The sequence below is a fragment of the Equus quagga genome, chromosome 13 (genome assembly GCF_021613505.1).
Source record: "Equus quagga isolate Etosha38 chromosome 13, UCLA_HA_Equagga_1.0, whole genome shotgun sequence".
Classification (NCBI taxonomy): Eukaryota; Metazoa; Chordata; class Mammalia; order Perissodactyla; family Equidae; genus Equus; species Equus quagga.
The window spans coordinates 51,848,906-51,861,667 of record NC_060279.1 but is presented as its reverse complement, the minus strand read 5'-3'; the positions used below and the strand labels follow the sequence as shown (position 1 = coordinate 51,861,667).

Below are 12,762 nucleotides of genomic sequence, written 5' to 3'. Positions count from 1 at the left end.
CCATTTTATGGCTGAGAAAACTGAGGCACAGAGAAGTAAAGTAATTTTCCCAGGGACATCTGGCTAATACATATCTCCATTATTCTGTGACTATAAAGTGACAAGAATGAATGTCCCCCACTGAGAAACCCAAATGAGTAATGCCCTTCAGAGAAGTCACCTTGGGAATCTCCACTTACTTAACAAAGATGCACTATCTCCCAAAACACTTTCAGAACTCTCATGCTAAAACTCTCTCCGACTTACTGGAGGAAAAAGTTTTTTTAAAGTAAGGTTTGTTATCTACACCATTACAGCTCTTAGATATCATCAAGAATCTTAAGAAGTGAATTTACTAACTCGCCTTCTTAGAACAAAGATGCACTGATTCCAGAAACCTAACCGTTTACTCTTTAAAAAGAAATCTATCATTAAGGATTAACTCATTCATCAAACTGTGCGAGGAACTGCGCTGGACACACAGGACAAGTAAAAGCCAGTCTCTGTCCTTGATAAACTCAATCAAGGGAAACAAAAACATACTCGTAGAAATGCAAACACGGGATGCACATCTCAGTACATGAATAAGCATATAGCTTTTCATGAAAAATAAAATATGTACATCTCCCATAAGACACCTAATGAGAAGTTTAAAAATAGGCTTCCTATCTAATTCTCTCGACATTCTTATCATAATATAGGGAGGAGCTATTAAGCAACTAACTACTGAGGAAGTTCCCCTGACATTTACTTCACAGTAAGGAGAAGTGAGACACAGAAAGCCAAAGCGTTTTTCCGGAGGGCACAGGGAAATAACCGCACCCACCTTCTTGTCCTGTAGTTTAGAGTTGAGATCTCTATGTAAGAATAAAAAGCTCACCCCTTCACAGAATTTCCATACCGCCTACTTTTGATTTATAGAGATGTAGCTTCTAACAACTACATTCCAAAGTATCCCAAATTCAGGGCCATAAACACCTCTATTTAAATGTCTAAAAAGTGACCAAAAGTCTGGTGCTGCATAATAACTTCAACGTTACCTATTTGAGACGAGGTAGAGATCCTGGCTTAATTAACAAAAGCAGAACTTTCTTTTCTAACAGTTGTTACATCTGTTTTCTGGATTCTTAGACTGTTTCTTCCATCATCATAGGTTTTCATAGCCCATTAACAATAGACACCAAAGAAATAATTGAAAGGAATTGGTGGGTCATGAAAACATCCCTTGAAGTTTTTTTTTTTTTTTTTTTAATAACACGCAACCTTGAATGCTATTTTTTAAAAAAACAAAGGAACATGATTTTCAGGGATTGAGGTGGCATTAGTTCTCTGGGGGTCATCACCAGCATCAGATTCAGCTTCACTTCAAACCAGCCTTGTGTTTAATATTGACATTTGCTTACTAGAACATGAATCGAACAGCAAACTGCATATTTCTTGAAAAGTTTCTAGAACATTGTTTTTCAAAATTTTTGGAGTACATATTCTCATTTCAGGTTTGGATGAAAGGAATAAATGCTTATGTAGAAAAAAAAAACGTGTGCAAGTTCAGAGTTCAACAGTACCCTAAAACCCATCTATGGATTTCACAGATGGATTCCTATGAAATCCGCGGAGTCCACAGTAGGAGCTCACACTTTCAGGACACACAGATGGTGGTAATTTGGTTCTGCCAAAGAGGAATGATCTTTTACCAGTAATTTTGTTAATTCACCATCAGTCTCTTTTCTAATACCATGCTAATTAGATAGAGCTTGAGAAGCAGTTCCATTTTGCCTCAATGCTAACATTTTAAAAAGCTGGGCTAGGGGCCAGCCCACTGGTGTAGTGGTTAAGTTCGTGAACTCTGTTTTGGCAGCCCAGGGTTCGTGGGTTCAGATCCTGGGTGTAGACCCACACACTGCTCATCAAGCCATGCTGTGGCGGTGTCCCACATACAAAATAGAGGAAGATTAGCACAGATCTTAGCTCAGGAACAATCTTCCTTGCCAAAAAAGAAAAAAAAAGCTAGGCTATAATAATAATTAAACTTTTATTAATAATCACTATATAATTGATCCAATTAATTACACCACTGCAGAAAATATGTAGCTACTATAGGGGGACAAAATCAAATGTGAAAACTGAGGAAGGACAAAAGAAAGCTAGGTATGTTTCAGCTGTACTGGTTTCAGGTACACTAATTGAGTCTTTCAGAACCAGGGATCTACCACTTTTTGGCAATAACTCAGAAAACAAAATATTTTGATATTAGGAAATTATAATTTCAATCATACTGTGCTTGGGCAGTAATTTCTACATAAGATAAATTAAGAAGAGTTTCACCTGAGAAAAATAAATGATTCAAATTGAATGGGTAGCAGTTAGATAAAACTACTCATCACTGACTAAACTATGATAGACTCTTCCTTAACTCGATTTACCTAATATTTAGACATAACTATTTCTTACCTCCTCCAACCAGTTACTGGGTGGGTCAGCTTTTCAGGACAGCATGCTGTTGAAATCGCAGCAAATGGCCATGCCAGTAATAAAATTAATGCAACCAATAAGGCACGAATTGGAAGCAGGATAATTCCAAGAAAGAAAATCTGAAAGTCAAAGTTGATAAAAATAGATGAAGGGACATTATTTTAATGCTGTGGCTATCAAACAGAAACATGCAAGAGGAAAGTTTTATGGTACTCATGCACTCACTCCAGGATAACTGAGGATTACCCTGTACCAGACAAGGATCTGAGCACAATGAAAAGTAAGACTTTGTATCTGGCCTCATAAAGTCTACTATGTAGCAAAAGAAACTGAAGAAAACCAAGTACTACAAGACAACTTGACCAGTGAAAGTGAATAGAGGATGCTGGGGGATAAAGAAAAGTATGTCTGACGTAGCAGTCAGGCATAAGCTTCCGGGAAGAGTTGAAGCTGAACAGTCTTGAAAGACAAGCAGAAGCTGGCAAAGTAAGAGGGGGAAATAGCTTTTGGAGAGCTATAAATTGAAGGAGGGTGTTAATAACGGCATTAGAGTGTGAAGAAGTAAATGCATCATTTTATTTACCTGCCTGTCCTTTATGGGGGAGGAAAAAATAAAAATAATAAAAAAGTAAGAATAAGAATGAAAACTAAGTAAATAAGAATAGCAAATAATATGTGAATGCTTACTATGTACAAGGCAATCTAAGCACTTGGTACATAGTAACTTATTTGATTCTTACAGCCTTAAGTTTTATTACATACAACAAAGTGCATGGCACAGAGTTAAGTTAAACTGCATAAGATCACACAGTTACTAAGTGGCTTTTAAGTGAAATTAACTGTCCTTATGTACATCAAATTATCTTTTTTTTCTCTATTGGCCAATTACACTACTCAAACAGTGCTGTCTTTCTTCTGTCTTTACTGGCCCTTAATATGAATCTGAGCACATCAAATAATTTAGGAGAAACACCAGAAACATTCTACTTATCTGTCAAATTAGTTGACAGATGTAATTTAATCTGTTAAATTATTTGTGTGCAGGTGTGTGTGTTTGAAGTAAAAATTACATACAAGGAAATGTATAAATTTTAAATGTATAATTCAACGAGTTTTCATGAATGTATATTCTTGTAACCACCACTCCAATCAAGATACAGAAAACTTCTACCACCCAGAAAGCTGCCTTGTGCCCCTTCCAGTCAGTCCTTACCCACTTGGGCAACCAAGGTTGAATTTCTATCACCATAGGTTAGTTTTGTCTATTCTTGAACATCATTTAAATGGAATCATACCTTATGCATTCTTCTGTGTCTATCTTCTTCCACTTAACATAATGTTTCTGAAATTCAACTATGTTGTTTTATAGATCAGTAATTCATTCTTTTTGATTGCAGAGTATTATTCTGCTGGGGGACTATATGACAATTTGCTTATCTATTATCCTGTTGCTGAACATAGGCCCCACTTGTGGGCTATTACAAAAAAGCCACTACGGACATCCTTGTAGAAGCCTTTTCGTGGATATTTGTTTTCATTTCTCTTAGGTAAATACCTAGAAGTGGAATTGCTGGGTCCTAGATGTAGTTTATAAGAAACTGCCAAAGAGTTTTCCAAAGTATCATTTTAAAGTGTATGTCTGAGAATTTCAGTCATTGTACATCCATGACAAAGTTTGGTCTTGGCAGTATTTTTAAAAAATCAACTTCATTAAGGCATAATTTACATAAAATAAGATGCACTTATTTTAAGTGTATATAAATTATGAGTTTTTCAAACACCACCACTCTGCAAACACCACCACAATCAAGATATAGAACATTTCCATCACCCAAAAAGGTTCCCTCGTGCCTCTCTGCAGTCAACACACCCTCCCTGGCCCTTGGCAACTACTGATGGGCTTTCTCTCACCATAGATTTGCCTGCTCTAGATTGTCATATAAATGAAATCACACAGTATATGTTCTTTTATGTCTGGCTTCTTTCACTCAATATGTTTGAGATTGAACCATGTTGTTGGATGTATCAGTAGCAAAGTCTTTTTAACTGCAGAGTATTATTCCACTGTATGACTGTGTCACAATTCATTTAACCATTCACCCGTTCATGGACATTAGTCCTATTATAAGCTCTTAGCCATTATGAACATAGCTCCTGTGAACATTAATGTTCAAGTCTCTGTGTGGACACACATTTTCATTTCCTTGGAAGTGAATATGTTAGGTTAGGGTATGCTTAACTTTGTAAGAAACTTCAAACTGCTTCTAACTAATTCCATTAAATGTCTATGAATTGGGAGCATCTTTGCTGGATTTTTCGTTTCTAACATTTTCCAAAGTGGTTGTACCATTTTATGTCTTCACCAACAAAGTGTGAAAGTTCCCGCTGCTCCACACACTCACCAACAGTCGACGTTGTCAGTCTCTGTAGCCATGCAACTGGTTGTAAAATGCTATTGTAGCTCGTTGTAGCTTTAATTGACATTTCCTTGATGAACAATTATCTTGGGCACATCTTCCGGGTGCTTATTGGTCATTCTTTTAACTCCTTACGTTAAGTATCTGTTCAAGTCTTTTATCCCTTTTTATTGGGTTGTTAGTCTGTTTCTTATCAAATTTGTAGGATTTCTTTATATGTTCTATATAGAAGGCCTTTGTCAGTATATGTATTGAAAACACTTTCTTCCATTCCATGGCTTGCCTTTTCATTTTCTTAATGGTATCTTTGGACGAGAAGAATTTAATTCTGATGAAGACTAATCTGTCAATTTTTATCTTATGTTTAGTTTTCTGTGTCCTTTCTAAGAAATCTTTACCTTCCTCAAGGTCATGAAGGTATTTAATATTTCCTTCTTCTAGAAGCTGTATGGTTTCAGTTTTTAATGTTTCTATCTATAATCCCTCTTAAATTACTTTGTGTGTGTGGTATGCAGTAGGGATCAAGGTTCATTTTTATCCATAGATTTATCGAGTTGTTTCAGCACCATTTGTTTAAAAGACTTGACATTCCCCAGTGAATTTTCTTGGCAACTTTGTCAAAAGTCAGTCAAACATTTATGTGTGGGCTCCCCATTCTGTTCCACTGATCTAGTCATCTATCCTTCTGTCGATACCCTAGTCTCTCAACTGCTGTAGCTTGCATTAAGTCTTGAAATCAAGTACTATGTGTCCTGCAACTTTTTTTCTTCAAACCTTTTTGGACTAATCTAGATCCTTTGCATTTCCACATAAATTTCTGAACTAATTTTCCAGTTTCCACACACAAAGCAAACCTGTAGGAATTTTTATGGGAATTTCAATGAATCTACAGATCAATTTGGGAGGAATTATCTTAACATTATTGATTCTTTCAACTTATAAACATGTTGTACCTCTCCATTAATGTAAATCTCCATTAATTTCTCACAACAGCATTTGGTTGTTCTCAGTGTAGTGGTCTTACATGTTTTTGGTTAAATATATTCCTAAGTGTTTAATGTTATTTTATTGCTACTGTAAAGGAGATTACTTAATTTCACTTTGCAATTGCTTGCTGCCAGTATATAGACATAAAATTGATTTTAAATCTTAACCTTGTGTCCCACTACCTAGCCAAGTTCACTTATTAGATCTGGTAAGTAGCTGTTTTGCAGATTCCTTAGATTGCATTATGTTCTTCATATACAAGCATGTCATCTGGGAATAAAGACAGTTATACTTTTTCCTCTCTAACCTGTATGTCTTTTATTTCTTTTTCTTAACTCATTGCACCGGCTAGGACCCCTGGTACAAAGTAGAATACAAGTTGTGAACAAGATATTTCTCTTGGTCCCAACCTTTGGGGGAACAGTTTCTATATTTCAGTCTCATGATGTTAGCTGTAGGTGTTTCATAGATGCCCTTTATTACACTGAGAGAGCTCCCTTTCATTCCTATTTTACTGAGATTATTTTTTTAAACATTAATGGATGTTGAATTTTGTCAAATGAGTTAACAAAATTTCTACATCTACTGAAATGATTGTATGCTTCTTATTGTATGTTCTGCTAATATGAATTATACTGAAATAGAACTTTTTGTATGTTAAACCAACCTTGTATTCCTGGGATTAACCAAATTTGGACAGGATATATTATCCTTTCCACATATGGCTGTATTGGACCTGTTGATATTTTGCTAAGGGTTCTTATATCTGTGATTGTGAAGGAAATTGGTCTACAATTTCCTTTTATTATATTATCTTTTTCAGGTTTTAGTATCAGGTAATGCTAGCCACATATATCTTTGTATGTTGTGTCTTCATTTTCATTTATCTCAAAGTATTTACTAATTTTTCTTATGATTTCTGCTTCGAACCCCTGGTTATTTAGGAGTGTGTGATTTAATTTCCACATATTTGTGAAGTTTCTTCTGTTACTGACTGCTAATTTCAACCCATTGTGGTTGAAGAGCATACTGTGTATTACTGCAATCTGTCTACATTTATTGAGACTTGCTCTATGGCCTAATATAATTGCCTATCTTGGAGAATGTTATGTGAGTGCTTGAGAAGAATGTGTTTTCTGCTGTTTTTGGGTGAACTGTTTCATTTACATCTGCTGCGTATGGTAGGTTATAACGTTGTTCAAGCTTCTATTTCCTTGTTGATATTCTGCTTCACTGTTCTACCACTGCTGAAAGTGGGGAATTGATGTCTCTAACTACTATTGTTGAATTGTCTATTTCTTCCTTCCGTCTGTCAGTTTTGCTTTGTGTATTTGGGGCTTTGGTGTTAGGTACACATATGGTTATAATTGCTATATCTTCTTGATGAATCAACCCTTTTATCATTATAAAATGTCCTCCTTTATATCTAGCAACAATTTCAGTCTTTTTTTAAATCTTTTTTTGTCTTGCTTTTTCTCCTCAAATCCCCCTAGTACACAGTTGTATATTTTTTAGTTGTGGGTCCTTCTGGTTGTGGCATGTGGGACACTGCCTCAGCATGGCCTGCTGAGCAGTGCCATGTCTGCACCCAGGATCTGAACCGGTGAAACCCTGGGCTGCCAAAGCAGGGCGTGCGAACTTAACCACTTGGCCACAGGGCTGGCCCCCAATTTCAGTCTTAAAGTCTATTTCATTTAATATTAATATAGCCCCTCCAGTTCTCTCTTGGTTACTGTTTGTATGGTATATCCTTTTCCTTCCTTTTACTTTCAACCTAGTTGGGTATTTGAATCTGAGGTCTTTTTTAGACAGCATATAATTGGATTACGTATTTTTATCCATTCTGCCAATCTCTGCCTTTTAATTAGTTTAATCCATTTATACTTAATGTGATTGCTGATAAGGTAAGATTTATATGTTTTTTTTTTGCTATTTCCTTTCTGTATAGCTTGTCTTTTTCATTTCTCTATTTCTTCATTGCCACATTCTTTTATGTTAAATAGATATCACCTAGTATACCATTTTAATTTCCTTATCATTTCTTTTACTATATTTTAAAATTTATTTTCTTAGCGGTTGCCCTAAGTGTTCCCATCTTCACTTATAATAATCCAGTTTGCATTAATATCAATTTAATTGTAATAGTACAGAAAAATTGTGCTCCTATAGCTCCATTCCCTCCCTACTCCTGTTTGCCGTTATTGTCATATAAATTACATCTTTATATATTATATGTCCATCAACAGAGAACTTATAATTATTGCTTTATGTACTCGTCTTTTTATTCTAAAGATTGGCACCTGAGCTAACCTCTGTTGCCAATCTCTTTTTTTTCTTCTTCTTCTTCTCCCCAAAGCCCCCCAGTACATAGTTGTATATTCTGGTTGTAGGTCCTTCTGATTGCACTGTGTGGGACACCGCCTCAGCATGGCTTGATGAGCCACGCCATGTCCATGCCCAGGATCTGAACCGGTGAAACCCTGGGCCACTGAAGTGGAGCATGTGAATTTAACCACTTGGGCACAGAGGTGGTTCCTGTAGCTGTCTTTAAGATCAGTTAGAAGACAAAAGGATTTACAAATAAAAATTTATATGTATACTCTCTTTCATATTTATACATGCAGTTACCTTTACCAGTATTCTACTTCTTCATGTAATTTGAGTTACTCACTAGTGTCCTTTCATTTCAGCCTGAAGGACTCCCCTTAGTATCACTTTCAGGTCATGTGTGCCAGTGACAAATTCTCTGCTTTTGTTAATTTCTCCTTCATCTTTGAAGGATAGTTTTTCTGGCTATACACCTCTTGGTTGGCAATCTCTACTTTTAGCACTTTGAATATGTCATCCTTCTGCCTTGTGGCCTCTCTGGTTCCTGATGAACAATCAGACATTAATCTTATTGAGGATTCCTTGTATGATGAATTGTTTCTCTTCCTGCTTTCAAGATTCTTTCTCTTTGGTTTTCAATAATGATTATGACATGTCTAGGTGTAGATATCTTTGAATTTATTCTACTTGGATTCGTTGAGCTTCTTGGATATGCAGATTAACGTTTTTCATCAAATTGGCAAGTTTTCAGCCAAACGTTTGAAGTTTTCTTCAAATATTCTTTCTGTCTCTTTCTCTCCCTTCTCCTTCCGAGATTCCCATTATGCTTATGTTGGTACACTTAACAGTGTTCTACAGGCCTCTGAGGCTCTGTTTATTTCTCTTCATCCTTTTTTCTTTCTGTTCCTCAGACTAAATAATCTCAATTGACCTATCTTTAAGTTTACTGATTCTTTCTTCTGTTTGCTCGAGTCTGCTATTGAGCCCCTATGGTGAATTTTTCAATTCAGCTATTCTACTTTTCAACTCCACACTTTCTCTTTGGTTCTTTTTTTATAATTTCTATCTCTATTGATATTCTCCATTTGGTGGCACACTGTCTCATATTTTCCTTTGGTTCATTAGACATAGTCTCCTTCAGTTATTTAAACATATTTAAAGTCTTTGGCTAGCAGGTACAACATCTAGGCATCCTCAGGAATAGTTTGTATTGACTCCTTTTTTCCCTATATATGGGATATTTTTATTGCTCTTTGCATATCCTGCAATTTTTTGTTGAAAATTGAACATTTTAAAGAATATAACACAGAAACTGAAAATCAGGCTGTTTGTTGTTGCTATTTGTTTGTTTAGTGACTTTTATGAACTAATTCCGTAAAGTCTGTATTGTTTGTCCTGTGTGGCTACTGAAATCTCTGATCAGATAGCTTAGTAGTTAGGTAATGATTAGATAGAGATTTCCTTAAGTTCATGGAGCCAATAAGTTTCCCAGTGTTTGCAAAGGGTCTCTGTGCACATGTTGGGGCGGACCTTCAACACAGCCAGGTGGAAGTTCCCAACTCTGTGTTAGCTTTTACTTCCTGTTTGAACAGAGCCTAAAGGTTGGCCAGAGGTGAGAGCTTAGGGTATCTTTGGGTCTTTTCAGGGCATGTGTGTAGCCATGGGCATGCACACAGGCCTATGCATTTGGATGGCCTTCTAGATTCCCAAGAATATTTCAAAGTTTTCCAAAGTCCCCTAGGGACATCTCATTCCCTAGATTTTTCTTGTAAGCTTTTTGGTTAGCTTACTGTTTGCTCCAGTCACTATTCACTGCCTCAGACAGCTGTGATGTTAGGCATTTGCCTCTGATTGTTTTTGACAAAGACCACTGGAGAAAAGACCATTTGCAGTGGTGAGCTCCAAGGAGAGTCAAATAAAGATAGCTTTGCAAATGACCAAAAAATAATCCTGACTGCAAGAAACGACCATGGCATAGACCTTGAAGAGAGAGTTGAAATTAGGCTACAACACATTCCTATAAGATTTACTCATATTCACAATGAGCAGCTTCTATGGATTTTAATTAAGTAAGTTGTCAAATATCAGGCAACTCTTTTTTCTGTGCCATTTCCAGGTTTGCAACAACTAACAGTACTTAATAAACTAATTTTGAGTAACTCTTTGATAACTTAAGAGGATTCTCCATCGTATTTCCATTTGATAATATGTCATCTCTATAGGGGGGGCTTCTTTTAACACTCTATCAGGATTACCCTCTTCTCTGGATTTCACTCATAGCACTTATTAAAACACGGAATTATATATTTTTGAATTTGGCTAACTTTTTCAGTGAAATATCAGCTTAGATAGGCGAGGTCTTTATTTCTCTTGTTCACTGCTATACCTCCAGAGAACGGCATTGTGCCCGGCTTATAGCAGGTATTCAACAAATATTTTTGATATGGTAAATGATCCTACAATTACAACCAAACATTTCAATTCCATATTCTATTGAGAAAATGAAACCTAGGCCATTACTTTCCACACCACTAAGTAGCAGACCCTTAGTCAAGAAGAGGAGGGGAGGTGCAAAGCTAAGCCCTATAATGAGGTGCAAAAGTGACAAGAGTCCTTAAACAAGACACTGATCATCATTCAAGATTAAATTTAGTCTGAATTAATCATATTAAGTCACACTTAAATGAAAGTATATCCATCATTTAAACTGGATAATATAGACAACATTGTTTTTCAATCATATCTATTTAAATCTTCCCCTTACTCAGACCATTGAAGCCACTGAAATCCCTTTGGTATCTCTGATCTATATAGATTTTTAATTTTTTAAAGAATAACCGCACTATATGCAATTCCATTCAATCCTAGTAGGAATTTTTAACTACAGTATACAATTTGTAGACAAAAAATAGTACACAGTAACTATTAATATAAGATCAGCAAACAATACCAGATTCTTTCACATATTATCTCACTTACTTTTAACTCTTCGATGTATTATTATTCCAACTTAATAGATGAGGAAAGTCAAGTTCAGAGAGGTTAAATGACTTGGCTAAAGTCATACAAGTAACAAACAACAGGGCCTGAGCAGGTGCTCTGACTAAGACTAGTGGTCTTTCCATTAACACACAGCTCTTAAAGAGCTATTTGGAAGTGCTCTCTAAACAATAATGGCCATACTACAAAAAACCTTAATTTACTCTAGGTCCAATACTTATAAATATGCCACTTTAATCCTTCCTCCAAAATACAAAGCCAAATTGATAGACATACTTTCATTTAAGTATGACTGATTGGACTAAGTCAGATGAAAATTAATCTTGGATGATAATGTATTTAGAAGTGTTTCAGAAGTTTTAAGATATAAAGGGAGTATCTATCCACTTAAAGACCTGAAGATCAAATTTTTAAACACTTCGTTTCTTTACAAAGAGGTATTACCACATTCATTATCTTCTTCCTCTCTCACACCCTTCTTCAACCGGACATGCAACTACCACGACCCTAACCACCACCCCACACTGCCTAGCCGAGCACTTAACCTGCCTCGACTGTAGAGGACAATGGTCTCAGCACACACATGTAGCCTGTGCAAAAATTACACTATTTCAAATCCAAAGTAAAGAAATGTGTGAGATGGACAGGAAAACATCAAAACCATCTTTGCATGCAGAGCACACAGGACACACATAGCCTGCATAGTCTATCTTGTTCTTTGATCACTAACTTCACAAAGAGGAAGTCCAAAACATGAACGTAACTGCTAATGGTAAAAGCAGCACTTTACAAGAAAAGGGAAAGGAAAAGAAACTTCCTTTTTACAGATAGCCATTTTGAAGAATGAAAGAAAGTCTGGGCTACCTCTCTTCCTTGAATCCAGGAGAAGTGTTTGGGTGAAGACTGATTCAGGACCAAAAACTGTTAAACACCTTAAGTTGACCCACATTATCCCTTTTCCTGGATTCCGGTTTCCTCCCTTGATGCCCCTGCTTAGCTAGATCAACCCAGCCTGACTTGTTCTAATTCCAGACCTGGGCTCTCTGCCTTCTCCCTTACTTTTCTCATCCCAGACTGACTCCTTAAGAAAAGACTTCCCAAACCCACTCTCCTGTGGCAGATGGGTCTTCCACTGCTCTCTCAGAGACTCGAGTTGAAATTCTTCTCATGCGTTTATTCCCCTTCTCAGCAGGGAACGTTTCCTCTGCCACTGGCCTACTCAGCCCCCTCCAGATTAGGACCCTCCTCTCAGACCCACATGTTCTTTGCAACTTTTCTTCTCACACACACCCTCAGACCATCCTCCACGTGCCCTCAACTCTCAGACCCACATCTGCGCCCCTTGCAGACTCAGGGCCCCTTCAAAAGAGCCCCCCCTCTCAGATCTACATTTCCTTCCTCAGAGCCTTTGCTTCCCAGACTCACGCCCCCCTCAGACCACCTCCTCTGTCAGACCCACACACCTCCCCTGGATCTGCCTCCTCAGACCCATGCTCCTCACCTGGATCTGCTTCCATCGTGAGACTCATGTGCCTCTCCTGGATCTGCCTCCTCTCTCAGACCCACGCCCCTCTCCTGG

General features: G+C 37.0%; 1 protein-coding gene across 1 annotated transcript in view; it reads right to left on the bottom strand.

Moving 5' to 3' along the window:
- LPCAT2 (lysophosphatidylcholine acyltransferase 2) overlaps positions 1 to 12,762 on the bottom strand; it is a 63,175-nt gene that overhangs the window by 49,831 nt on the left and 582 nt on the right. Inside the window, exon 2 of the mRNA XM_046683091.1 lies at positions 2,431 to 2,570. Coding sequence (XP_046539047.1) covers positions 2,431 to 2,570 — 140 coding nt within the window. The remainder of the gene's footprint in view (positions 1 to 2,430; positions 2,571 to 12,762) is intronic.